This window comes from Saccopteryx leptura, chromosome 2 (genome assembly GCF_036850995.1).
Source record: "Saccopteryx leptura isolate mSacLep1 chromosome 2, mSacLep1_pri_phased_curated, whole genome shotgun sequence".
Taxonomy (NCBI): domain Eukaryota; kingdom Metazoa; phylum Chordata; class Mammalia; order Chiroptera; family Emballonuridae; genus Saccopteryx; species Saccopteryx leptura.
Window position 1 is genome coordinate 6,449,636 of NC_089504.1, and position 27,058 is coordinate 6,476,693.

Below are 27,058 nucleotides of genomic sequence, written 5' to 3' on the forward strand. Positions count from 1 at the left end.
GCGTCCAGCGGCTTGCCTCTTCTTTCTTTCCTTTCACAGCATGCTCCTTGGGGCCCAGCTCCTCCCACGGCCCAGTCGCACCACCCTTGGGGGCTGGTCTGTCCCTGTCCCGCCCCTCACCCCACACAGGACCATGGAAGGCAGCTGGATGCGGGCTCCCTCTGCCCCCAGATCCTGCCTCGGTGCGCAGGCCTCCTGGCCCGCCCCGGCCCATCCACGGTTCGTACTGTGCCTTTTGTGAAAACTTTGCCACTGGTCTCCTAGGGAGACTATCAGAACCCGGGCCAGGAGGGTCAGGAGCTCCCTGGGAGGACTGAGCGCCCAGACGCCATGGACGTGGTCCCGTGTTGTTTACGTTAGAAAGGACTCATCTTTTCCCAGGTCCACTGAGCATTCAGGGGACCTTTCCTGACGGCAGCTTCTCACCTCATACTAAACATTGGCCCTTGCAACATTGCTCAGCCTGAGCGTGTCAGTGGTGGGCACTGGCGCGTACACACATGTGCACACGTTTTTGTTTGGGGCTCACATTGGAGTTCAGATTCCAGCTCGCGGACCAGCCCTGCTGTCTTGCCTGTGCCCGCCTCTTGGGGCGACCACTGCCCCCCCGTGGGAACCGCAGCCCTGGTGCTCGGTGAACAAGTGTCTCCCCTCCGCTAGCTAGTCGCAGAGTGAACACCCCCCTCCTCGTGAATCCCCAGGTTGGCCTCCTAGGCTCTCGGGCTTCCATCACCAGAGACCCTGTGCTTCCTGTGGTCCTTGCAGTGACCCTGCGGCTCCGGCTTCTGCATTTGCCACCTGCTCGGCGGGCCCCTTGGAGTGGACCGAGTTGGCTGTTGAGCACGTTTCCTTCCTCTCACGGCTCTCGGAAGAAACCGTGAGCTCATGCAGCCTGTGCCCGCTCACGCCTTAGTGCAGCGAAGCTTCTCTTTTTTGGTGCAGAAACAGTCGAGAGAAGTCACTGGCTGTGAGCTGTGGACGAGAGGCCATCAGAAGCCCAAGGATGAAACCGGGCCTGTTCTGCCTTTGCTTGGCCTTCAGGAGCTAGGCAGTCACCTCGGACATCCTTGGTTCTTCCCGGTGTGATGGAATCAAAGACAAGGCCGTCTTATAGGAGCCAGAGGGTCAGGGGAAGGAGCGACCGGTCCTGGGGGCTGGGCCTCTGTCCAGTGGGGGGGAGTGGCCCCCTCCGGGGCGGCTCAGCCAACCCTTGGCCACCAGACTGAGAGCGATGGCGCCTGTGGTGAGCCGGCGGAGGAAGTGGCTTCAGGTCCAGGGCAAGCGAGCGAGGCGCCTGGGCCCTCTCTCACTCTCTCTTCCCCAGAAGTGGAGCCAGCCCCGGGGGCCCAAACCAGCTGCCTGGAGCCTTGCAGCTGGGGAGTCTCAGGGCTGCCGCCTCCGAAGCAGCTTACATTCCTCATGGTGGGCAGCCCATTGTAGCAAAAATAATATCAGGAGAGGGTTGGGCAGGTGACACTGAAGCCAGGATGCCGCAGGTGAGACTAGGCAGGGCCTCACCTGTGTCTCTGCAAACCAACGGGTGCACGGGCAACGCGACTCCGCCCAGGGTCCCTCCGGCAGCGGGGTGATCGGCTCCCTCCGGGATCTGAGCTCCACCAAGGCCAGCGGGCCCCTCTCCGCTCCGCGAGGGTGTTAGTGGTTTTTCAACTCTGATCTTAGAGCCTCCGTCACGCATGTGCATTGCCTCTTGTAATGGGTCAGGATAGGTTAATTTCTTGCAACATAGGGAGAGGTATAAGCTGCAGTCATTTGTTCTTTTCATGTCAGTTAAACCCAGTATGGAATATGCTTGTCTCCTCTTGTGTCCCCTGCACCGTTTTTTTTTTCCCCTTCTGTGCCACCTGTGTCCAAAGAAGAATGGGCAGTGAGTGCTTTTCAGTGTTCACCTGGGCATCAGCTGGTCTGCCAAACTGCGCGGCCGGGCTCACTGAAGGGGTTAGGTCCTTGCGTGAGAGTGGGGACACCTCGCTCATCCTGGGAACCCTCCTGCAAAGTGCCCTGGCCTTGAGGGGCAGCGCCCGCAGAGCGGAAACGCGGAGCCGCACACGGGCTCCCTGGGCGCTCGGACACACCGCCCGCCTCTTCCCCACCAGGGCTGGGGTACTGCTGTGTTGTCAGAATGACACAATGTTTAAAGAACCTGCCCTGAAAAGGACTTCAGATGAACGAGAGAGACTTGTTATCTGCAGGATGGGGAGCATGAAAGGGCAGGGTGTGTTTCCCCTTGGTTTTCATCCTGACACTGGAAGCCTCTCTCCAGCAGCGACAACATAAGCCCCGAGCTCGTCTCACCAGCGGGAGCACAGAGGCCTCTCATGCCTTTTGGTAACATTGGCCATTACAGAAGAAAGTTGACTGGACAAGAAAAAGTTATGTTGATGCTCAATATTTTTCCAGAAATTTTGATTTCAGACTTCTTAATGGCGCTGCCTCCTGTGCTTGTCATCCAAAAAAACAAAAACAAAAAACCTTTAAAAAGCAATCCAAGATTCTATTTTAACCTGATGTCGAGCACCCTTAAACGTTCTGGTTTGTCTGTGTGTGTTGCACTAACTCGAAACTGTGGAGGCACTTTACTGTGGTCACGGTCATCGCCAATGTCAAGGTTCTGCAGTTGCCCGTTTGTCTCTGGAGATAGAATTAAACCAAATAAGTGTTCCATTGGAAGGCTTCTATTGACCTTGTAACTATATGTTAATCCTCTAAATGTTAAATAAAAGTATGACTCCTGGCACGGTATCGCGGGAGTGTTTTGTGGCACACCGAGGATTCGGGTCACAGACGCAGCCCGAGTCCCTGGGGCTGGGGCTGGGCTCCTGTTGGCACCCGATTAACTGGGCAAACCCTGGGCCAGTCACGCCCTCCCCATCTGCTTGGGGAGGGCCTGGTGACTTCTGGATTCTGTCAAAGGATTTGAGGGACACTTCTGATGACCGGGGCATTTTCTTTTTAAGATCCTACTGATTGACTTTAGAGAGAGTAGAGAGAGAGAAGGGAGGAGGGGAGCAGGAAGCCTCAACTTGCAGTAGTGGATTCCTGTGTGAGCCTCGATCAGGCAAGCCTGGTGTTTCGAACCTGCGACCTCAGCATGCCAGGTTGATGCTCTGTCCACTGCGCCAACACAGGCCAGGAGACCAGGACTTTTTTTTTGCGTGCAAATTCAGCTGGCAGCTACTGTAGGTTTTCAGGGACCCTGTTGTGGGGGCAGGGGACTAGAGCCCACCATCGGGTGGCTTGGCTGAATCACCCCCGGTTTCTGTGAAGCTGTGGATGGTGTGCCGCTCTGGGGTGGGGGCCTCGTGCCTGGCGTCCCCTGGACATGTGCAGTGGAAGGCTGTTTCCATCCAGCCCTGGAAACCTCACCCGGGGCCTTTGAGGGGAGTGTGGTTGGTTTGTGTTCTCACCCCTTCGTTTCCTAAGGGTCTCTGAGCACCCGCCTGTGAGCAGAGCAGGCTTGCCAAGGCCACGTGTGCACTCGTGTGCTGAGGCTGGAAGGGGAGGCCAGTCTCCCCGCACCTTCACCGCCTCCCACACAGGAATGGGCCATCCGTGTCGGGAGGATGCGATCAGGGAGCCAAAGCTTCTCAACAACCCAGGTGTCCTGGTTCCCAGGAAGATGGTAAAGAGACCCAGGTCACTTGATTAGTGCCCTGAGGCCTCTTGTCTAGCTTGTCAGCAAAAGGTTAATCTAGGAAGAATGTTTCCAGCATGTTCTTTTTGGGCTTTGTCATATTTGGGGAATAGTTGGTCCCTGTCAGAGATGACACGTGTCCCCATCTCACTTAGAACATTCCTTCCCTGAAGGGCCTGGCTGGGCTGGGAGCTGGGTGTCCTGCATGGGGCCCGCGCCCCCACTCTCTGGGCTTCGGTGTGGGGGTTGTGGAGCGAGGACACCGTGGCCCTCGGGAGCTGCCGCGGGAACATGACCGCTGGGGACGAGGCGGGCGACTCCGCAGCAGCTGGCCAACGCTGGCTCTGATTCGAGCTTGTTCCAGGCGCCTGGACGGTGTCCGTGTTCCCCCGATATGACCACACTGCACCCTCGGGTCTGACCCACGGAGCTGCTGCCCGCGTGTCCTGTCTTTATGCACCTACTTGGACCAAGCGTTTCTGTGGCTGGCACCTCTCCCGCCATCCACCTGGGCCTTGCGGCCACTCGCGCCTGCCCCTCTGAGGTCGGGAGCAGGTGGCGCAGCGCAGCGCAGGGCGGACAGTTCGTTTCCTGGTGCGCTCTGGAGGCCGCCTCCCTGACGCACGGAGACGCCCGCGGCGGAGGGCTCCGGCCTGCCGGTCTGGCTCCTCCGGTAGGTCTAGGAAGCTCCTCGCCTCGGGCGGGCGTGGCCGGCCTCTCCTCCCGGACCTGCGGGCCACACCTGGGCCCGCCTGCTGGGTGCACGGGCGCGACGGCGCCCCTACTGGCAGAGGAGTCGGTGCCAGGGGAGAACTGCGTCCCCAGCAGGCTGCCTTAGAAGAAAATGGAAGTGGGCAGAGGTAGGGGTTCAAGTGTGCCCTGCCATGTTTTATTCAATCTCTGGAACTGTGACATCCACGGGACAGTCTGGAGACCAAACTCTGAACTGCGGCCGCAGAGACGGAGGCACGGGTCTGAGTGGGATGGGAGCAGGGGGGGCAGATGGCATGAGCAGCCCGCCTAGCCCTGTGGGGGTCAGTCCCTGGTGTCCTGACCCGAGAGGAAGTCTAGTCCCTGCCTCACCCGCCCCGCCGGAAGGAGAGGCTGTAAGCCCTCTGAGACCAGAGATTTAAGGGCAAATGCTGCACACCAGCCCTCAGCAGCCACTGTGGCTGTAGCTTTTTCTTGTTTCACCCATTAGGCCCTGATTTAAACACTTCTGTCTCTGTCCAGCTGGTAGCGTGAGTGACATTTACTTAAATGACCTCTCATTAGCTAGGGCCATCGCTGAGCCACAAAGGAACCGAGAAAGCAGGAACTGAGACAGGCCCGTGTGACTCTCTGAGCCAAGAGGCCAAAGCTGGAGGAGGAAACAGGGACTCCCCCCTCCACCACGGCCCCCCAGGAAGCAGGGGGCCAGGGTCTCTGCCCCCAGTGGGCCCAGCCTGCCACAGTTCCAGCTCTCCAAACACCCCCTCATCCGGCTGCTGTCAAATCCAAGGACAGGAGAGCATGTCCTAGCTCATCCCTGGGGCAATTTCCTGAACACACTTTGTGCAGAAGGCTGACTGCTCTCCCTCAGCTTTTCCTAAGGGCACCCGTTCCTTGGGTGCAGGCCCTCCTGGCTGGAGGTGAAGCTGTCCGAGGGAAGGGAGCCAGAGGGAGGAGGCTGCCTCCAGAACACCACTCCTTCCCCAGAGGTCCCTGGGGCTCTCACACTGGGACCGAGGAAGGCTCGCAAGTAATTCGTGTTTGCCCTGACCTCACGCCAGAAGGAAGGTAGGAAGTGACCCGTTTTGGAGGCTGCCTTTTGCAGATGTGTTTCTGATGCGGGTTTGCGAGCTCACACTCCCCAGCCTGCAGGGCGTGGCGCAGCTGGACGGAGTCCCAGCCTGGCCCACCCAGACCGGGGGACAGTGAGTGGGAGAAAGAAGACCAGAGGCACCGCCCAGCACTTCCTGTCTCCGCTCAGTCTGCAAGGTGAACAACCGCAGACTCCTGATCTGTCTTCAGATTCCAGCATCTAAGTTTGGCTGAGCCGCCTAAAAGCATGGAATTTCAAGAGAAAATACACAGCTCACAAAAGTTAGGGGATCAGGGAACGTACACTGCATTTTCACCAATGAAATAAAGTTGGTTTTGCATCTCATTTGCATAATCAGACAACTTTGTCTTGTCATTTGCTTTTCTGATGTTTTCGTTTAATTAATATAAAAAATCAAATTCTTTCTTTTTATCGCTTCATATTCATTTTGAAGCATCCCCTACCTTTTGTGAGCAGTGTATAAAGCAGAGGTCCCCAAACTACAGCCCGCAGGCCGCATGTGGCCCCCTGAGGCCATTTAAACGGCCCCCGCCGCACTTCTGGAAGGGGTACCTCTTTCATTGGTGGTCAGTGAGAGACGCAAAGCATGGCATCGCTCACATACAGTACTACTTCCAGTGACGTGGGATGCACGCCTCACGGCTCCGGAAGCACGTCACATCACTTGTTACATCTAGCAGTGACAAATATGGAACCGGACATTGACCATCTCATTAGCCAAAAGCAGGCCCGTAGTTCCCATTGAAATACTGGTCAGTTTATTGATTTAAATTTACTTGTTCTTTACTTTAAATATTGTATTTGTTCCTGTTTTGTTTTTTTACTTTAAAATAAGATACGTGCAGTGTGCATAGGGATTTGTTCATAGTTTTTTTTATAGTCTGGCCCTCCAATGGTCTGAGGGACAGTGAACTGGCCCCCTGTGTAAAAAGTTTGGGGACCCCTGGTATAAAGGAAACATTTTAGGGAACCACTTGGTGCCTGTTTCTCAACTTCCTGCAGAATAAACATATGAAACCCCCAAAGTCACTCAGTCCTCCAGACAAAACATTTCCACTCTCATCCTCCATGTTAAACGAGAAAAGCCAATCACAATACACACACCCTGGGATCCCATTTACATGTTCAAATGTCACACGCATGTGGTAAACTGCAAGGAAAAGGGAGGGAGGAAGGAGCCGCAGCCGGGCGGGGCCTCTGGTGGGCAGGGTGGCGGCGTTCCGAGGGCCCCAGAGGGCTTTCTTGGGCACTGGCGGGCACTGGCACCATTCTGTCATTCCTTACGTGAGCACGTTTCTGCACACTCAAGTCTGGGAGGATCTGATAAGTTAATGTTTAAAAACATACAAATCTCAAAGCCCTCCCCCTCCCCAACTGGGGAGAACAACTGTGTTAGGCTTGCTGGCTGGTGTACCGGCTGCACGGCCTTTCCCTGATGAGTGCTCCCTGTCAGAGCCTATGTAAGGCCACGGGTGCTGGCCCTCAGGGGAGGCTGTGGATGGCCCACTGGGAGGGGCCGTTTTGCTGTTCAAGCGTCTGAGGAGTGGCTTTCCCTGACTGTCTGTCTGTCTGCCCGCCGTTGTGAGACTCTATAAAATGGGAATGGCCCATTGTCTTCGGCCTCCACAGCTCCTCTACCGTCTGCCCGAATCCAGTGTGGACCTGCCTGGCTTCAGCCACCGGCATTACACCAACCCAAAAAATATTTTTAAAAAACAGCCCAGCCTCAGGGACTGTAACACATTAGCATCACTAAATGTCAGGGAGCACCCAGCGAGGACGAACCTCAATATGCAATAGGCCTTGGCGAGGAAAGGGACCCTAGGCAGTGGCGCCCTTGGGGTCCAGGGAGGGTAAAGGTGGCTCAGTGTGGTCAGAAGGGGACCAGTCTGTGGACGTGCTGGCCTGTTCCCTGGCCACACCGGCCCACGCCTCTGGGGCTGGTTCCAGGAGAAGGGCCCTGACCGGTGACTAAAGCAGCTCAGCCTTTCATACCTGCAGCCCCTGCTGCCTCTGGTTTCAGAGCCTGCAAACCCCCTCCCCCCACACGCGGCCTTCAGGTTTCCCCTGCAACGACAGACGGCAGCCAGGGCTGTAGGGAACGCCTATGGGTTTATTATGCCATCCCAAACACAGACTAGACCGGGCAGAGCCGGGCGGGAGTCCAGCCTGCAGGGAGGAGCCTCCAGGTCACACAGGGCAGCATGCGCCTGCAGGGAGGAGCCTCCAGGTCACACAGGGCAGCATGCGCCTGCCGGGCCTTGCGGTGGGGTCGCCGCTACAGCAGCTTTCCAAACAGTGGGGTAAATGTCAAGAAATTCCAGCAATGTCTCGTTCTGTGATCACATGCTGCGTCAGCGGGGAAGGTACCAGGTCCCAGTGGACCGAGATCACAGGCCTGAGCCACATGTTGCAAAAGCTTCAGGGGCTCGGCCGGGACCACTTGCCGGAATTTCCGTGACATCTGCTTCTACGGAGACTGAAGGCCACAGCATTCGAGAGCTTTGGTGCCCGGACCTTCCCCACCCCCACATTCACTTTAGTCCTGCTGTTTCCTCCAGCGGCTTCAGTGCCACCAGAGCTGTGCTTGGTGGTCCCCGGGCCCCGGCAGTGGCCTCACAGCATCCAGAAGGCACACCTCCATGACGGCTGCCCTTGGGCCACCTCCAGGGGGCAGAGTGGGGAGGGAAGTGCTTTTCTCTAACATCAGTAAGTGACAGCAAATAGCAGCTGGAGGTATTTCTGTTCCACCCAGTTCTGTCCTCTGGTTCCCTGGCCGGGCAAGTCACAGCCGCTCCACAGCCACTCTGCAGCCCCCGTGACGGGTCAGCTGCCTCCAAAAACAACCCCCTCTGAGTCCCAAACTCCAGTGAGTCGTTCGTTAGTCGCAGGAAAACCACGAGAGCAGCCCAGGGTTCAGGAGCCACTGGGCGACAACCAGGAGACGCAGGGCGGCACAGCGGGGCCTTGGGGGAGCGGCCCCAGGCCCCCCACTCCTCAGCTCTGACTCTGCCCCGCGTGCTCGGAAATGCTGACCCTCTGTCCCAAGGCCGCAGCCCAGCTGAGAGCTCAGGAACAGGAGCTGGGCCTGCTAGCGAGAGGGCCAGCCGGGGGATATGACCACAGCGACCGCGACAGTGATGTGTGGGCACTTCCAGGACAGACCCAAGTCAACGCCACAGAGCCGTGTCGTCGAGACCAGCCTGAGGTGGGTATACTTGCCAGTCCCAGCGGTCACACCGGGAACCTGACAATTCTGCTTCTTTACACACCTGGGCTTCCATGGCACCAGCCTCTCTCCCAGGTGCAAACATACCCTCCACAGGACAGGGGCCTGTGGGGACACCAGGTCACCCGGCCCAGCGGGGCCCAATCCACTGTCCTTCCAAATAGCCTCATGGAAGGTGTGTTCAGGGACCAACACTCAGGGGACACAAGAGGGTCTCTGGAGAGGGAAGAGGGGGTTTACAGACCCACCCAGCAAGTCACACGGCCCGGGTCTCAGCTTCGATCTTCTGCTCCCCGTGGAGGCTCTCTGGGTCCTGCAGCTGGGCCACACTCTGCCGGATCGCGATCTCGGGCCCGCCGCCGTACAGGTGGTGCAGGTAGGCCCAGGTCTCCTCCGAGATCTGCCCGTAGTCAGCGCCTGCGGGCCCAAGAGGCCACTGCTCGGGGCAGAGCTCACCGCCCACCCCATGCTCTTGTCCCCTCAGTAAAGCCACTGTCTTGGCAGTGGGGGCTCCGGGAGGGCCAGGCCCCCAGGGAGGGAGGGCCGCCACGGGCTTCTGTGCAAAGCTCTCAGAGGGAAGTCTCAGGATTCTCCAGTACAGCCCTTCTTGGGGGACCCAGAGGGCACGTCTCTGGCTGCGCCCCTCACCTCCCAGCGCGGGGTTCATAAGAAGGAGGAAGGACCGGCAAGCACAGCCGGCAGAGGGGCCTCAAGGACCCCCAGAGGGCCAAGCAGCTCCGTGCACTGACTGCGGCCCTGGGCCTGGACCCGGGGAGGGGGGGGTGTCTCAGCCTGACTCAGACAGCGAGGGGGCTCCCAGAGGGCCCGACTGACAGCCTGCAGCGACAGAGGGGCGCTGCTGGCTAGCGGGGGCGGCCAGGGCCGGGGAGACTCACCGGGCTTGAGTTGGATGTGGCCACTTCCTTTCACCTGCGCGATCCTGCTGTTGTCAATGGGGCCCGGGGGCTCTGGATCAGACAGCTCGGGCTCAGCACCTCTGCCCGGCGGGTAGAAGCCCCACTCCCCGCCCCCACGTGGCCCTCCACCCTACAGGTAAGAGCCAATCTCAAGGTGCGACTCCCAGACCTTGACCTCAAAGAGGCTGTCCTGGGCCCAAGGGGGCAGCGTGAGGTCCTCACACGGGGCGGGTCTCGGGGTACCAAACGCTCATCTCCAGACGTCTGAGTACCAGAGGGGCTCGCAGGGTCCCCGGACCCAGCAGAGGGATTTTCAAGGACTGTTGCACTAACTTCTGATCCTAGGGTGGGGGCACAGGGGCAGGGCCAGCACTGGGTGGACATCACCCTAACTCTGATGGCAGTTGCCACTCACTGAGCACCCTTCCCATGTACCCCAATACCTGACGTAACCCTCAACTACTGTGTCGGAGAGACCTGTGCACAGAGCGTGGGGAGGTCACCGCCCAGGTCAGAGCTGGCAGAAGGCAAAGCCAGGGCCCCAGTTGGGGCCCATTGCCCCCACCAACACCTGGAAGGCTGGGGTGTCCCGGTCCACTTGCTGCCCGGGGTAGGGGGTAGGGGGGCTGAGGCCCCGCCTGGGGGTGGCTGAGGCCCCGCCCCCTCCCCAAGTTCCGGCAGCTGCTTGCGCTCTGAAGGCAATGACCCCTGCGCAGGGCCTCCTGGCTCTGTGAGGGGCTCTGGGACCTGCCTTGTGAGGGGCCTGTTTCTACCCCGCTACATCGAGGGCTCAGAGGACACTGTCCTCTCCTACGAGATCTGACAACTAGGGCAACAGAAGCCCCAAAGGAAAGGGCCGGGCCTGGGTGGAGACAGGCGGCTGTTCACTGAAGAGGTGGGCAGGTGCAATGGTGGGGCCCCTCCTACGCCTCCCGGGACGCTCCCAGCAGACCCTTCAGGCGTGGAGCCAGGGCCCGCTCCACTCACCGTTGTCTCTCCCCTTGACGAAGGCCTCCCACTCCCGGAACCACTGCATGCTGACGCAGTAGATGACGCCCGGTGACTCCTCGGCCTGGAACGCCTTGTTCAGCTGGGCGGGGCGGGAGGGACAGGGAGCCGAGGGAGGGTCCCCGTGAATCTCCCGACACCGCCCAGCCCCACCCCCGCTCTGACACACCACCAGATACCAAGGCAGGAGATGCAGAACTCCCACACAGTGCAGAGGAAGTGTCTCCCACGTCCCACCAGTCACACAACTGCCGCTAACATTTTGACGAAGGGCTTTCCACGGCCTTCTAAGAACTACCGAGAGCACGTGATTGCTGCTGCTTTCCCCGCGGTCTAGAAGGGGCTCCCGCACAAACTCTTCTGTCCACACCGTGTTTCAGTGGCCACAAAGCACGGCGCCCTCTAGCGTCTTTTGCCCAGCCCTCTACTGTTGAATGACAGACGGTCCCCAAGTCCCCAAGTGAGCGGCAGAGGGGAGCTTGGGGCCTCCATCCTCACACACACCTGTCCAGGTTGCCACCTGTTTTGTTCCCTGAATGCACCTTCCCATGCCACTTTGTTCTCAATAGGGGGACTCTATCCCCCGGGAAAACACCTGCCAATGTCTAATCTCAGTGGTCACCAGCATCGATTAGATACAGGCCAGGGATGCTGCTAAGCCTCCTGTGACACATGGGACAGCTCCCACAATACTCATCCGGCCCCCAGTAGCAGTACCCTGTTCCTTTAACAGCTGCTTACTAGTACGCCAAGCAGGTAGACCCAAACTTACCAAACCCAACCACTCTGCCCCTACAACTCTTAAACATCTGGCCAGGCCTGCGGCCACTGATCTCCCACAGAACGCAGCCTCCAAACCGAGCCCGACTGACTCTTGTCCTCAAGTCCCCACGTGTCCCCAGCAGAGGCTGGAGGCTCAGCTCCCCCACGCCACCCCCACCTGCATGTACCTTAATGAAGGTGTCGACCTCAATCCGCCTGCGCCTGGCCAGCGCCTCGATCTCCACCTGGCAGATGGAGCACACGTAGAGGTGGTTCACAGCAGGGCCGCCCCCAAACCTGCAGGGGGCGGGGCAGAGCACACACACAGCCTGAGGGGGGTCCCAGTGGGGCAGGCCGTGGAACTTGCTGGAGTGATTACTGCTGTCCACGTGGCCAGTCCTCCTCGTCCGTGGAGGCAGCCTGGCACTGGTCCCCTGTGCGCCCTGGGCACAGCCTCTTCACCCATCTGTCTTCCTCACTAGACTGACAAGGGTGCCGAAGCACCTGCGGCCCAGTACCTCTCTCATGGCTGAAGGACACATGAATGCTCTCGCTTCCTCTCCTGGCTACTGGGCAGGGCTGTGGTGGCTAAGCGCCTGACCAGCTGGACCCTAAGGACAGTGTCAAAGGGGAGCTGCAGGTCCTTGTACAGGTGGGAACATGGATCCCACAGGATTTGCGATGCATCACCCTGTGGGCTTCTGTCCCACCCACCGACAACAGGGCAGAGTCTGCCCCTGACCTGCAAGTGGGTGGGCAAAGCCGGTCCAACAGGAGGCCGGGGCGCCAGAACTCCGTGGCCTCTTCTTCCACACCCGTCTGACCCCTCTCTTGAGGCCATGGCACATCCTGCCCGCCTGGCTGCAGTGACTCAGGCCTGAACTGGTCCTCAAGAGAGCCACAGGCTCTTAGTCCTAATGAACTTGAACTTGGAAGGCTCTGGACAGCACCAGCCCTCGGCCACTCGAGCCGGCACGGGGCAGGGGAAGGACGCCACCAGCCTGCCCTGCAGCCAGCACCCCAGGACTATCTGTGAGGGGGGCCAATACGCTTGCTTTTCCTAGGGCGAGTTTCCTGCCCCTTGTGACTGGAAGGACCCACCAACGCCCACAGATGACATCTTTTTCAGGGCGGACCCAGCTGCAGGGGAAGCCCCGGCCGAGTGGAGGCAGCGTGGGGGACAGTCCTCCCTGCCGTCCTGTCCTGCCCTCCCGGCGCCGTACCTGCCGTGCAGGTGCTCCCACACGCTCTGGGGCAGGATCACCACCAGGTCGTCGATGTAGTGGTGCTTGTTGGGCGGGATGCCTGCAGGGGAAGGCACAGGGAGGGAGAGGTGGGGGCTCGCCCGCCTGCCCCGCCTGCCCCACCCTGCGACCACAGGGAAGGCGCCCTCACCTCCGTGACAGCAGAGGAAGGTGTGGTTGGTGATGGGCCCCGGCTCAGCGAAAGTGTTGAACTTGTTGAGCCATTCCCGGGACACGTAGAACCGCAGCAGGCTGGGCTCCCGCATGGCGGCCAGGGACACCACCTGCTGCCGCTCCCTCACAGCCTCCTCGCTGCTCTTCCTGGGGCAGGGGGCGGGGTGGGGTGGGATGGAGACTTAGCAGCAGCCCTGGGCTCACCGCCCTGCAGGGGCACCAGACGCCCTGTCCAGGGTTCCCTTCAGAGCACTCCCACTTTCCGAATCGAACCCCCGAGCCCCTCAGCCATCCATCCATCTCTCAGCGGCCCCACCACCTCTGCCAGAGACCTGACCACCATCACCTCCCACAGGGACCACCTAGAAAACCCAAACCCAACGCCCTAGGCTCCCCGCTCCCCACGGCCAGAGGGCTCTTTCTTAAACACCTGAACCCTTGCCCTGGGCCTTAAAACCCTGCAGGCTCCCCAACGCCATAGTGCCCAGAGGCCAGCCCCGGGGAGCAGGGGCGGGAGGTCCGGGCGCAGCGCCTGCCCGGGGCGCACACCTGTAGAAGAGGACGTAGGCCTCGGCGCTCTGCACCACCGTCTCGTGGACCTCGGTGACATACTGGTCATCGAACTCATACCACTGCCCGTTGATCACGTTCTGGCAGTAGGCGATATAGTGGCCACCTGTGCCGGAAGAGGCGGGCAGGCTGCAGATGCCCCAAGGAACGAGCGGGGGCAGGGCGGGGCGGGCTGGGGTGAGGTGCCGGGACTCACTGCCTGCCGTCCCATGGTGGCAAATGACCGAGAGCAGGTCGTAGGTGGTGATTTGGGACGTGCACTCCTTGGCGAGGAAGGGGCGCAGGTCGAGCCCCTCAAGGGGGAAGGAGACGTGGGTGCTGATTTTGAAGGAATACATCACCTCGTGCCGAAAGCGTTTCAGGTGAATGCACAGGATCTGGGGGCGGAGCGGGAGTGGTGGTCATTCCCGGGCTGGCCAGGGCCCTGTGACCCTGGGGACCCTGACAGAGGCCTCAAGGCAGGGCTCTGGGACACTCACTAGCTACTGTTTGACCCACTCGGGTCTTGTCACTCAAGTCCAAACAAGCAACCCAGTGGCTAGAGCCTTCCCAGGGCCCAGGCTGCTGGTCGCTCTGCCCCCTGACACGGAGGAATTCTGCGTGGGAGCCAAGCTGGCTCCTTAAGTCCCACAACAAAGCAGACGTGAAGTGGGCTGAGCTGTACCAACAGGACCGGCTGCCGAGGGGCCGTCCCGAGAGCTGGCCCGCCGCGTTTACCGTCCCCAGACTTCGACAGCCAGTGCTGTTGGCTCTGACTGTTAGAAGGCTTCTCCGCAAAGGCTTTCCAAACCTGCTTGGGGCCATCCCGGGCAGCCACGCCTCGGGCCACGCTCCTCTGCTCCCGCCACACGGGCCTCCCTTGGCTCAGCCCTGCCCGTTCCCACTGAGGGGCTTTGCCACCTGCCCCTGCCCCGCTCTCCCACCATGAGGCCAGCACCAGCCCACGCCATCGCCTCAGAAAGGCCTTCCCGAAGCCCCGTCAGCCAGGTCCCCTCCCCTCCCAGCTGTCTGCGCCAGGGGGCCCCCTCAGCGCCCCGACACCTGCCTCGTGGAGGCCACGAGAGAGAGCGCACCATATTACAAAGTAAAATGAGCCCTGTCCCTGTGCCAGACCCTCCCGGGAGATCCCTCGGCCACAGCAGCAGCACCCCCCCCACACACACACACACAGGCCTCTTTAACTCGGAGCCTCTGAGTCAGGGAGGGGCTGGCCTCTGCCTGTTCCGCTGCCACCGGCTGGCGAGGAGAGGGCCTGGCAGGCTGAGGCGCAGGGCTGCTCCACTCACCTCGGGCAACCGCAGGACCTTACAGTACTTCACCCCGTTCCGCAGCCTGGGAGGAGAGAGCAGTGAGGGACAGTGGGTGGCCCGGCGTGGCAGCTGAGGGCCGGACGAACGCCCCACCCACCCTGGTCCCCTCTGCAAGGTCAGGCTCGAACCTCCTGGGGAAAGCGGGGCCTGAATGTGGAACAGACAGAGGGCGGACACAGCAAGTTGGGGAGAAGCCCCGGAATGCACACACTTACTTTTTACACCGTTCACAGCTGTACATGTTGTCACCTGGGGCAGGAAATACAGACACAGGTCAGCAGGGACGGGAAATGGGGAAGCAGAAATGCACGTAATGGTTTATGCTAAAGAAATAAACCTGCAGCATGCTGCCTGCAAGAGATGTACTTCAGCCTGCGAGACACACAGGCTGCAAGTGAAGGGATGGAAACATAGTCCATGCAAATCGTAACCAGAAGAGAGGGAATGGCTACACTTATGTCAGATAAAACAGACTGTTGAAATCAGAAGAGACAAAGAAGGTCACCATAGTGACAAAGGGGTCAATTCATCAAGAGGATGTGACTGTTGTAAATATAAATGCACCCAACACTGGAGTACCCCAATACTTAAATCAAATATTAACACAACTGAAGGATGATACAGAAAGCAACACAATAATAGTAGGGGACTCCAAAACTCCACTCTCAACACTGGCTCAATCATCCGAACAGAACAGGAAGGGACCGCAGACCTGAAAGTGTGGATCCCATGGACCTAACAGGCATGCAGAACGCCCCACCCCGCAGCAACAAAACCCACGTCCCCAGAACAGGTCACACGCCAGACCACAACGCAAGCCTTAGCAAATTTAAGAAGACCGAAATCGTATCTAGTATCTTTTCCAATCACAATGGTATGAAACCAGAAACCAATAATAAAAGGAAAACTAAAAAATTCACAACAACCGGTGGGTCAAAGAAGAAATCAAAAGGGAATTCAGAAAGTATCCTGAGACGAATCATACACCAACAAATTGGGTAACCTAAAAGAAATGAATAAATTCCTAGAAATGGATAAATGAAAATAAAATATACCACCGCTAATGAGATGCAGAAAAAGCAGTCCTAAGAGGGAATTTTATAGCAACAAATGCCTATAGTTAAGGGGAAAAACCTCAAATAAGCAACCTAACTTTAAACCTCTAGAAATTAGAAAAAGAAGAATAAACTAAGCCCGAAGTGAGAACGAAGAAAATAATAAAGATTAGCACAGACCTGAATGAAACACACTAGATAGACAACAGTAGGGGGGAAAATCCATAAAACTAAGAGTTGGGTTTTTTTGGGAAAAGATAAGGAAAATTGACAAACCTTTAGCTAGATTAAGGAAGAAAAAAAGAGGACTCAAACAAAATTATAAATGAAAGAGGAGATGTTACAACTGAAACCACAGAAATACAAAGGATCAGAAGAGACGACTATGACCAATCATACACCAACAAACTGGATAACCTAAAAGAAATGAATAAGTTCCTAGAAACATACAACCTACCAAAATTGAGTCATGAAGAAACAGAAAATCTGAACCAATCACTAACGACTAAAAAGACTAAAGCAATAAAACAAACAAAAAATACACAAAAAAAACCTCTCAACAAGGAAAAGCCCAGTGGATTCTACCAAATATTCAAAGAAGAATTCATGCCAACCCTTCTCTAACTCTTACAAAAATACTGAAGAGGAGAGATCCCTCCCAAGCTCATTTTACGGGGCCAATATTACCCTTATGCCGAAGCCAGATAAGAACACAGAGAGAAAAGAAAACTACAGGCCACCATCCCTGATGAGATTCTCAACAGAATTCTGGCAAATTCCACAGCACATTAAAAATGATCATACTCCACAATCAAGTGGAATTTATCTCTAACACACCGATGGTTCAGCATATGCAAGTCAATAAATGCGTTATACTATACTACATTATCAGCAGAAGGAAGGACGAAAATCATATATATAATCCTCTCAGTAGATACAGAAAACCACTTGACAGATGTCAGTACCCATATTTTCATGATAAAATTCAACTAATTGGGTGTATAAGGAGCATACCTCAACACAATAGAGGCCACACGTGACAAGCCCACAGCCAACACCAGCCTCCACAGGGTAAAGGTGATAGAAGAATCAGGGACACTAAAAATCACTCTAAAATCAGGGTCAAGGCTGGCCCTGGCCGGTTGGCTCAGCGGTAGAGCGTCGGCCTGGTGTGCGGGGGACCCAGGTTCGATTCCCGGCCAGGGCACATTGGAAAGGCGCCCATTTGCTTCTCCACCCCCCCTCCTTCCTCTCTGTCTCTTTCTTCCCCTCCCGCAGCCGGGGCTCCATTGGAGCAAAGATGGCCCGGGCGCTGGGGATGGCTCCTTGGCCTCTGCCCCAGGCGCTAGAGTGGCTCTGGTCGCGGCCGCCCCGGAGGGGCAGAGCATCGCCCCCTGGTGGGCAGAGTGTGCCCCTGGTGGGCGTGCCGGGTAGATCTCGGTGGGGCGCATGCAGGAGTCTGTCTGACTGTCTCTCCCTGTTTCAAGCTTCAGAGAAGTGCAAAAAATAAAAAATAAAATAAATTAAAAAAAAATCAGGGTCAAGGCTGCCCTCTCTCACTCCTCCTAGTCCACATAGTACTGGACGTCCTAGCCAGAGTCAACAGAAGAACAGCAAAAGGACAGAAATGGGGAATTTCAAAATAGGAAATACTAACAGCCAATACACTTGCAAAAAAAAAGTTCAAAGTCATCAATAATCAAGGAAATGCAAAATTAAGAGAAAAATAACATTTTTGTCTGCCAAATTGGTGTAAGGAAGGAAGGGAGGGAGGGAGGGAGGGAGGGAGAGAGAAAGAGAGAGAAAGAAAAGAAAAGAAAAGAAAGAAAAGAAAAGAAAAGAAAAGAAAAGAAAAGAAAAGAAAAGAAAAGAAAAGAAAGAAAACAAACCAGGTGAACCCCTAAGAGCTACAAGGTTGTGGATTAGGAGAGTAAGCGGTCGCAGGTCCAGCCTGGTGGGCAAGCTCGGGACACTGATGGGTGAGACCCGGGAACCTGGCGCTGCGTGCCAACCCAGCGAGCCCGCCCACGCCGGCCTAGCCTCCTCACCCTTCAGCTCATCAGCGGCAAAGAAGGCAGCGAGGCAGTCTTCCAGGGTGATGACCGGCCCCCAGAACCAGCTGGGGGTACAGGATACCACGAACCTATGGAGACAGAAAGGGGGTGGCAGGGATGCTGCTAGACCCTGGGCAAGGGTCAGAGTTGGGGACCTCTGGGCTGAGGCCAACCTGGGCCCAGGAAGGCATCTTGGCCCAGTGGGTGGTGGCATGGACAGAGTCTGGAGCCAGATACCTGGGGCCACCAGCCAGCAGCTCAGTGCCCTTGGAGAGTGACGTCATCTCTCCCTGAGCCTCTCCTTCGCCATCTGTGAGGGGCCCTGGCCACGCTGGCCATGCCCCAGGCACAGCACAGGTTCCTAGGCCAGGCTGCTAAAGCAGGCCACGGGCACCAGGGGGCTATGGAAAGCCTGTTGCCCTCCGCCAGGGCCAGGCCTGCAGTCCAGCTGCCACCCTCCTTTCTAGCTGCTGCTTGGCCACTCCTGTCATTACCTGCCTTCCAGTCCGAGGGCCCACCCAACTCAGGCCATCCCCGTACAGACAAGGGACGCCCCCACCCCACTTAGCCAGTACCACACATCCTTCAGCCTTGCGCCCCTCTGGGCTTGGTCATGCCTCCAAACACATACTTTGCTGTTTAGGGTCTGTCACCTGCCCTGGCCATGAGTCCCAGGAAGGCTGGGCCGGGACAGTCCTGTGTCTGCAGCGGGTGGAGGGGCGTACCGTCGGATGTACTCCACGATGAAGGCAAGCCAGCCCTGGGCGCTGTAGCCGTCCCCACAGGCGCCCGGCTTGGCTGGCACATTCTGGTAGATGGCCGAGTGGAGCTTGGCCAGGTCCTCCTTGCCAGGAATGGGCAGTGAGAGGTCCTGAAATGTCTCCACCGTAGTGGACACCTGTGGGGTTAAAGGTCAGCCTGGGTCTCCACCTTCTAGAGTTCCACCCTGCTCGGACCAAGCAGCGTCTGCACCCCAATCCCCAGCCATCAGCCTGCAGGTGAGGCAGGGGGCTGCTCCCCAGCCCTCCTCCTGGAGGAAGGCAGGGGCATCAGGTGACAAGTGCCCTCTCACCCCACCCCCGCCCCCAGCTGAGGCTGCTGAGGCTGCTGCAGGCAGCAGTCCCTCCCCACTGCCGGGCACTCACCCGGTCACAGGTGAGACACTGCACCAGGCTGAGGATGGAGCCGTCGAAGATGTCAGAGATGACGCTGCGGTAGCGCTGCTCCTTCCTCCGCCGGCTGCCCGTGCTCAGCACCTGGGCTGGGGGCACAGCGGGAACTAGGGCCACCCCCCCGGCTGCCCGTGCTCAGCACCTGGGCTGGGGGCACAGCGGGAACTAGGGCCACCCCCCCGGCTGCCCGTGCTCAGCACCTGGGCTGGGGGCACAGCGGGAACTAGGGCCACCCCCCCGGCTGCCCGTGCTCAGCACCTGGGCTGGGGGCGCAGCGGGAACTAGGGCCACCCCCCTGGCTGCCCGTGCTCAGCACCTGGGCTGGGGGCACAGCGGGAACTAGGGCCACCCCCTGGCTGCCCGTGCTCAGCACCTGGGCTGGGGGCACAGCGGGAACTAGGGCCACCCCCTGGCTGCCCGAGCTCAGCACCTGGGCTGGGGGCACAGCGGGAACTAGGGCCACCCCCTGGCTGCCCGTGCTCGGCACCTGGGCTGGGGACACAGCGGGAACTAGGGCCACCCCCCCGGCTGCCCGTGCTCAGCACCTGGGCTGGGGGCACAGCGGGAACTAGGGCCACCCCCCTGGCCTGCCTGGGCCCAGGGGCCAGAGCTGGGGTGTGCCTGGCCAGCACGTGGGGCCCTATCTCTGGCCGGGTGTGCAATTCATCTCCTGGCGCCTCAGGCATGGTCCGTAAGGTGGGGCTCCCCACTCGTGTCCCGGGGGTTTGGCAGGATGTCCCCTCCCCACCCTGAGAACAGGCGCGGAGCCCGCCCACCCAGCCGGCCCACAAACCTTTCTTGAGCACATAGGCTGGCCCCACCCTCACGGGGCTCGCTCGAGGGGGGCTGCTGGCCAGCTTGGCGTGGCCCTCGTGGCGGCGGACGGGGCTGCAGGGCCGAGACGTGCTGCGCATGTGGGCCTCGTTGTCGGGCTCTGTGGGCAGAGAGGCGGCCGTGCTGGCCAGGGCGGCAGAGCCAGCTCCGGGGCCTGGAGTGGAGGGGGGCAGGGACGACCCACCAGCACCTCCTACAGGGACTGAGGCCTGAGCCCACCATGTGCCCCGTCTGTGCCCACGCACACACCTCATGTTTACCGCAGAGGACTCGGCTCCGGGGGGCTCTGAGTCCCACCCCAGCTTTATCAGCTTTATGAGCCTGGACACATCACTGAGCCCACTTCTCACCCAGCTGGGCCTCGTGGGAGACCCCAGTGGGGGCAAACTGAGCATGTCGGTGCTCGTCCTGCAGGAGGTGCTGGACAAACAGCTGTGGTTCCCCGGGCGGCCGGCCGGCCGGTACCTGGAGTCCGGCAGGGGCTGGTGGACTGTGGGGAAGGCGGCTGAGCCTCTGGGGGCCGGTGGTCCAGGGTGGCCACGGCGGTGTCCACATCGGCGTCCTCGTCCACTTGCTCCGAGTTCGTGCGCTGCTGGCCCCAGGAGAACTTGCGGTCCTTCATCCGCTCCTTCTCGGAGATGGCGCGGCCCGCCTCGTCCCCGATCAGCAGCTCCGTCTCAGCTTGCGAGCCGCCTCCACTGCGCCCCTGCCCGTCGCCCTCACCCCTGTCGCTGCCTGAGTCACAGGACAGAAACTCGTCCTCGGATGGGCTCCGGTCACTCTCCCTCTTCTCATCCGTGTCACTGGAGTCCGAGTCCCGGGCCTCCGACAGGGTCGTTGCTGCTGCCAACACTGGCTCCTTGAGCTCCTCATGCAGCTGGTCCATCAGGCAACGCAGGAACTCCTGAGTGTCCTGGAACCAGGGGCGGGTGGGCCGTCAGCAGGGCTTCCCCGGGGTGGGAGGAGCCTGCCACAAGCCCCCTGCTGCTTCTGATGACAATAGTCACTTTTTTTTAAAGATTTTATTTATTCATTTTAGAGAGAGGGGGGAGAGGGAGAGAGGGGGGAGGAGGAGCAGGAAGCATCAACTCCCATATGTGCTTTGACCAGGCAAGCCCAGGGTTTTGAACCAGCGACCTCGGCGTTCCACGTCGATGTTTTATCCACGGTGCCACCACAGGTCAGGCCAGTCACTTCATCTAGCAGGTCCTCACTGGTGCCCTGTGCGGGTGTACCGGTCGACTCCTCCCAGAACCCTCCATGGCAGCCTGTCCTAACCCCCGCTCTGCTGAGCACACTGAGGCTCAGAGAGGGTGAGTGTCCCCTGCCAGGTCACACAGCAGCTGTAAGGTGGCGGAGCTGAGATTCCTACCGTGTCTATCTGACTCCCAGCTGCTGCTCTTCATCACCTGTAGCCTGGCTTCCGACTCAGCGCGGGAGAGAGCAGAGGTATCACATTTAGCCACTAAAGTCACCGTGCTCTCTAAAGGAAGGGACACTGGGGGCAGGCAGGGAGCCCCAGAAAGAAGGAAGGTGACGTGGGACACGAGGCCTCGGCTAAGTTCCACAGGCAGCAGTGCCACCTGCAGGCCAGGCCGCCTGTACCCTCGACCTGCTCTCATTCTCGGAGCCCTGCTGCGGCCACCATGCCCGCCTTCCCAGGCCCTGAGCAGGAGCACAGGACCTCACCTTCCCACAGACTGGGTATGACTTGCGCTAAGCTGTCACTTCAGGTCTCAAGTCACAGTGGTGACACTCTACTCTGCCTGCTCTCTGACTGTGTCACCAGCCCAGCAGGACGCCGGGGCAGCACAGTCTCTGGCACAGCCGGCCCCTGAGCCTCGCCGAGAGCGACGTGCACCTGGGAGGGGCTTTAGGGCGGTGTGTCCCGACCGTCGGCCTGCGGCCCAGTGCCGGCCCGCCAGAAACCCGGAAACCGGACCGGGGTTAAACAACACTACTCAGCCTGGCCTGTGCTGGTGCAGCGGATAGTGTCCACCTGGAACGCTGAGGCCGCCGGTCCAAAGGCCTGGGCTTGCTCGGTCAAGGCGCATACAAGCTACCAACGAACAACTGAAGTGTGGCAACTCTGAGCTGATACCTCTCGCTCCCCCGCCCTTCTCTCTCCTTTCCCTGTCAAGTCAATAAACAAAATCTTAAGAAAACAAACAAAAACTCATGGTTTTTAAAATGTCTGAAGATGGTGACAGCAGCTGGTCTCCTAAAGCTGGGGGCATTTCGTGCTATGCTGGGCCCCTGGGGTGAAGCCCGGATGTCACCCCCACCCCCAGCCCACCTCCTGACCACAGGGGGCAGGCATCGTGCAGTGGCCAGACCCAGCCCAGCACCCAAAGCCCCGCATCAGATATGGGGAGGGGGCCTCGCTCTCTCCATTCTTGTGTGTGGGGGGGTGCTCAGCATGGATTTCCTTGGGCAAAATGCCAAACTCAAAGATCAGAGAAATTAACCACTTCCTTATCTGGTGTCAGGGTGGGGGGTGAAGACATGAGTCCCATGTCAGGGGCACTGAAAGCTTCTTTAGAAAACAGGCCCCCTAGGCCCTGGCCGGTTGGCTCAGCGGTAGAGCGTCGGCCTGGCGTGCGGAAGTCCCGGGTTTGATTCCCGGCCAGGGCACACAGGAGAGGCGCCCATCTGCTTCTCCACCCCTCCCCCTCTCCTTCCTCTCTGTCTCTCTCTTCCCCTCCCACAGCCGAGGCTCCACTGGAGCAAAGTTGGCCCGGGCGCTGGGGATGGCTCCTTGGCCTCTGCCCCAGGCGCTGGAGTGGCTCTGGTCGCAACAAAGTGACGCCCCGGAGGGGCAGAGCATCGCCCCCTGGTGGGCGTGCCGGGTGGATCCCGGTCGGGCGCATGTGGGAGTCTGACTGTCTCTCCCCGTTTCCAGCTTCGGAAAAATACAAAAAAAAAAAAAAAAGAAGAAGAAAGAAAACAGGCCCCCGACACACCATCTACTATTCTTTCTGGTTCTTCCTTTTACAGCACCTTCTGGCCACCGAGAGGCAACGGCTGTGTCTACAAGTCAGACTCAGAAATGTCCCGATCTGGGTGGAGGTCAGGCAGCAGGCGAGTGGCCCTACTCCACAGCGTCCTCACCGAGAGTCCAAGGGCCAGCAAGGCACCTCGGGCAGGATGAGGGTGGCCCTGAGGGATGGGACGGCTCCCCCTAGGCCTAGATCCCATCCCTGCGGCCTGTGCTGTGTGACCTGGGCGAGCTGCAGAACCTCTCTGAGCCTCAGCTCCTTACCAATAACACAGGGGTGACAACAGGGCCCACTCTAAGAGTTCTGTGGGGACAAACAGGGCTGTGCCTATGTGGCAGGTGGCAACCTGACTTAATAAACGGCAGCTGCTGGATTTTGATCCCTGTGCAGACATTATCACTCGCCAGAAAGAGTGGTGTTCAGGCAGCGCCGGGCTTCTCAGCTGGGAGCCTAGTGCTCATCCAGCTGAGGGATGAGCAGAGAAGCGGCGAGCAGCTCGCCCAGGGAAGCGACGGGGGCAGGGCGGTGGGGGGCAGGGCGGTGGGGGCCGAGGCGTCCCTCACATGACCGCTGCCGCTCCTGGCCCCCCCACGTTCTGGTAGCAGAAACAGCACCCCAGACAGGGCCAGCTCCACCGGCAAGCCCAGCAGTGAAACCCCAGCTGAGTGACAGTCAGGGCCAGAAACTGCACCATGATCAGCTTGGGTTGGGGCCGATATTTCTATGTGGCTTCATTCTGCTTCATCTTAGTCTCATTATTTTATGCAACAGAAGATATCGGTTTCAAAGGGGAGCTCTAGATTTACAAGACTTCTGATAAAATGTTTATTTTAATAAAAGTGAAACTCTGCCTGTGGTTTGGAAAATGAGAAACCACATCCCACTCGGAATATGGTGCTGAGGTACATTCTGGAGTCAGCCTGCCCGAGGTCAAATCTCCCTCCACCGCCTGACCAGGCAGTGGCGCAGTGGACAGAGCGTCGGACTGGGATGCGAAGACCCAGGTTCGAGACCCTGAGGTCGCCAGCTTGAGCGCAGGCTCATCTGGTTTGAGCAAGGCTCACCAGCTTGAGCCCAAGGTCACTGGCTCAAGCAAGGGGTCACTCGGTCTGCTGTAGCCCCCCGGTCAAAGCACATATGAGAAAGCAATCTATGAACAACTAAGGTGCCACAACAAAAAACTGATAATTGATGCTTCTCATCTCTCTCTGTTCCTGTCTATCTGTCCCTATCTATCCCTCTCTCTCTCTCTCTCTCTGTAAAAAAATAAAATAAATAAATTTTCCCTCCACCATGTGTACCAGCCGTGTACCCTGGGCAAGCGCCTTGGCCGCTGAGCCTCGGTCTCCCCGTCTGTCAGGTGTGTGGGCGGGGAGAGAACCCCAGCAGGTTGCTAGGAGTCTCCAATACCTTCAACGTGAAGGGCTCAGGCCCCCTCACGGCACGGAGCGTCTGCCGCCGTTTTCCACGGTGTTCTCGGCTTCAAAGCAAGGCCTGGTCGGTAATGGCCCTGCGTGTCCCCGGGGCAGCTCAGATGGCCTACCTGCTGGGCATAGCCTCGGAACATCGGGTTGACCAACTTGATCCCGTGGGACAGGCTGGTAGGAAGCACGTAGCTCGGGCTGCAGGAGACCAGACCCGTCAGTGCAGGCGCCCTGCTCCGAGCTCCCACCCCCTGAAGGCTGACAGGCAGCCCGCCGGGAGGGCCGATCGGACTCGCGAGGGGCTTCCTGCACCTTCGGGAGGTGGTGACTGGCCAGCAGCCCCAGCGGGCCCACCCGGCCACGAGCTCTTGACCCGATGCCATCATTTCCCACTAGTCCCATGACAAATCTACTTTAAAACTGTTTCCATTCCAAAATAATTATTCTGGTTTTTCTCATTTCAAAAGTAATACATGTTCATTACTGAAAAATCTAGTATAAAATATAGTCAGTAAGCAAGCATGGTGCCAGATGGGCACTAGATTGACCAGCGGCCTCACTGGGGAGGTGATGTACGTGTCTAACCGTCACGTTGTCCACCTGAAACCAATATAATACTGAATGTCAAGTGCAACTGAAAAAGAAAAGTCTAAAATTTCAGAAAAGCCCAACAAAGAAACATATCACTAACAGCACCACCCAGAGATAAAGTACCATGCACACTTCTAGATTTTTCCATGAAAACACAAGCACATACACAAAATTACATGCAATGTATATACGTAAGTACACGTGGCCTTTTACAAAATTGGAATTATATAGCATCATACTACTTTATGATCTGTTTCTGCATTTAAAAATTTCTAAACCTTCATTTTAAATTTTCCCACTTTTTACTTTTTCTGGAGAAATGGGTCTAATCTAAGCTCCTGCTCTTTAATTCATGTCCCACTGAGCTAAAGCGCCAGTCACCACCTAGGAGGTCTTCCTGCGCACAGCCACGGCTGGGACTCAGGAGCGGTCACGATGGCTGTCTGGGCCTTGGCACTCACACCTGTGACGTGGCTTCGGCTGCAAGCAGCACCAGGTTCAAATTCTAGCTCCCTCTCTCATTAGTTGTGACCTCGAGCAGGCCCCGTCAGTCTCTCTGAAACTCAGCTTCCCCAGCTATAAAGCAGAGCCTGCAATGCCCCCCACCTCCTAGGGTTGCCCGAAGCGTTGCCTTCAGCATTGCCAAGGGCACAGTGCAGCAAGGGCCCCCGGGGCTGAGTGCCTAGGAAGTGCCCCCGGAGCAGCAGAGAGGAAATCCCCACCCAGCCCCAGACACCTGCCCCAGTCGGGCTGCCACTCACCGTCTTCTGTGCCAGACCTCAGACACCAGCTTCTGGTAGCTCTTGCACAGGGCTGGCTTCTTGTCTGTGCGCACCAGACCTCCACACTCTAGGAAGAACTGGGTCAGCGGGGGGCTGGGGCACGGGGAGTGGAGTGGGTCGGGTCAGGGGAGAGAAGGGGCATGCGGCATTATTTAAAACCAACCAGGAGAGGTGCAAGCTCTGTGTGTGGGGGGGGGGGGGCACACTGCAGCGCCTGGAGCTGAAGATGCCTGTGGATGCCTGCCACGTGCTGAATTCTGTCCCGCAAATTTATATGTTGAAGTCCTAACCCCCAGTGCCTCAGAACGGGACTGTTTTTGAATACAGGGTCTTTAAAAAGATGATTCCATTAAAATGACATCATCAGGGTAGGCCCTAATCCAATGTGACTGATGTCCTATTAAGAAGGGGAAATTTTGCCGGACTGGTGGTGGTGCAGTGGCTAGAGCACTGACCCGTGACGCTGAGACCCCAGGTTGAAACCCTGAGGGCGCCGGCTTGAGCATGGTCATGCCAGCTTTAGAGTGGGGTCTTCTGCTTGAGCGTGGGATCATCGACATGATCCCATGGTCGCTGGCTTGAGCAAAGGGTCATTAGCTCAGCTGGAGCCCCTGATCAAGGCATGTCTGAGAAGCAAGCAGTGAACAACTAAAGTGACACAACTATGAGCTGATGCTTCTCATCTCTCTCCCTTCCTGTCTCTATCTCTCTGGCAAAAGAAAAAAAGGAAGGAAATTTGGACAGCTCCTCGGCCCCACTCCCAGATGTGGGACAACCTACCAGTTGGACAGGGCCTGCAGGGCCGCGTTCATGTAGCAGGAGTTCCCAAGGTTCTTCATGCCCGTCAGGCCTAGAAACCGGTGCATGGGGGAGGGCAGGTGAGCGCCTGCCCCGCGTGGGACCCTCACAGTCCACACCTGGAGACAGGACCCAGCCAGAGGGGGACACGGGGGGCTGGGGTTCCCCCCAGAGATCTGCCAAGTAAGCTAACGTGGTTTCCACTCACTAGTACGGTCACCTGAGTGTCTCAGACAGGACAACTGCCCTCCATCCATTCCCGGCCCACTGTCCGCACCACGGGCAAGGGGGTCTGTGCAGAGGGGCCAGCCTTCCTAGTGTCACACACGGAGACCGGGCAGGAGGACCCTCCAGCCTCCAGGACTCGGCTGGGCAGCCGGCCCTCCAAGGGAAGCCACGACGTACCAGTATACAAGCCAGCCGTCACTCTGCCCAGCACCCGGTGCGGGCACAGCCTCCCCACCCAGAGCTGAGGCCCCAGCCTGGCCCACCAGCCTCCCCTGTTCTGGGGCCGCTACCTCGAGGTTTCAGGTCGTCGTCCTCCGACTCGGACTCTCCTTCATCGGCCACGGCAATAGGGACAGCTTTCAGAGGGTGGGAGGGCGGTGGAGAGTCCTGTGTGCAAGAACCGGAGAAAGGACAAGAGGGGGTGAGGAGG

The 27,058-nt window shown here is 58.4% G+C and overlaps 1 protein-coding gene across 5 annotated transcripts in view; it reads right to left on the reverse strand.

Moving 5' to 3' along the window:
* Nucleotides 1-8,432: 8,432 nt before the first annotated feature.
* USP20 (ubiquitin specific peptidase 20) overlaps nucleotides 8,433-27,058 on the reverse strand; it is a 37,523-nt gene continuing 18,897 nt past the window's right edge. For 4 of the 5 annotated variants that reach the window (XM_066366921.1, XM_066366922.1, XM_066366923.1 and 1 more), the window contains 19 exons: nucleotides 26,919-27,015; nucleotides 26,383-26,452; nucleotides 25,582-25,695; nucleotides 24,349-24,427; nucleotides 20,272-20,719; nucleotides 19,766-19,906; nucleotides 18,946-19,061; nucleotides 18,526-18,698; nucleotides 17,795-17,889; nucleotides 14,907-14,940; nucleotides 14,668-14,713; nucleotides 13,578-13,758; nucleotides 13,361-13,487; nucleotides 12,789-12,958; nucleotides 12,617-12,698; nucleotides 11,582-11,690; nucleotides 10,611-10,713; nucleotides 9,603-9,674; nucleotides 8,433-9,123 (listed from right to left, as the gene is read on the reverse strand). In XM_066366921.1, the coding sequence (XP_066223018.1) occupies nucleotides 8,963-9,123; nucleotides 9,603-9,674; nucleotides 10,611-10,713; nucleotides 11,582-11,690; nucleotides 12,617-12,698; nucleotides 12,789-12,958; nucleotides 13,361-13,487; nucleotides 13,578-13,758; nucleotides 14,668-14,713; nucleotides 14,907-14,940; nucleotides 17,795-17,889; nucleotides 18,526-18,698; nucleotides 18,946-19,061; nucleotides 19,766-19,906; nucleotides 20,272-20,719; nucleotides 24,349-24,427; nucleotides 25,582-25,695; nucleotides 26,383-26,452; nucleotides 26,919-27,015 (2,418 nt within the window). In that variant the 3' untranslated portion in view covers nucleotides 8,433-8,962. Of the gene's footprint in view, nucleotides 9,124-9,602; nucleotides 9,675-9,792; nucleotides 9,965-10,610; nucleotides 10,714-11,581; nucleotides 11,691-12,616; nucleotides 12,699-12,788; nucleotides 12,959-13,360; nucleotides 13,488-13,577; nucleotides 13,759-14,667; nucleotides 14,714-14,906; nucleotides 14,941-17,794; nucleotides 17,890-18,525; nucleotides 18,699-18,945; nucleotides 19,062-19,765; nucleotides 19,907-20,271; nucleotides 20,720-24,348; nucleotides 24,428-25,581; nucleotides 25,696-26,382; nucleotides 26,453-26,918; nucleotides 27,016-27,058 lie in introns of all 5 variants that reach the window. The other variant, XR_010749164.1, reaches the window with a different exon arrangement.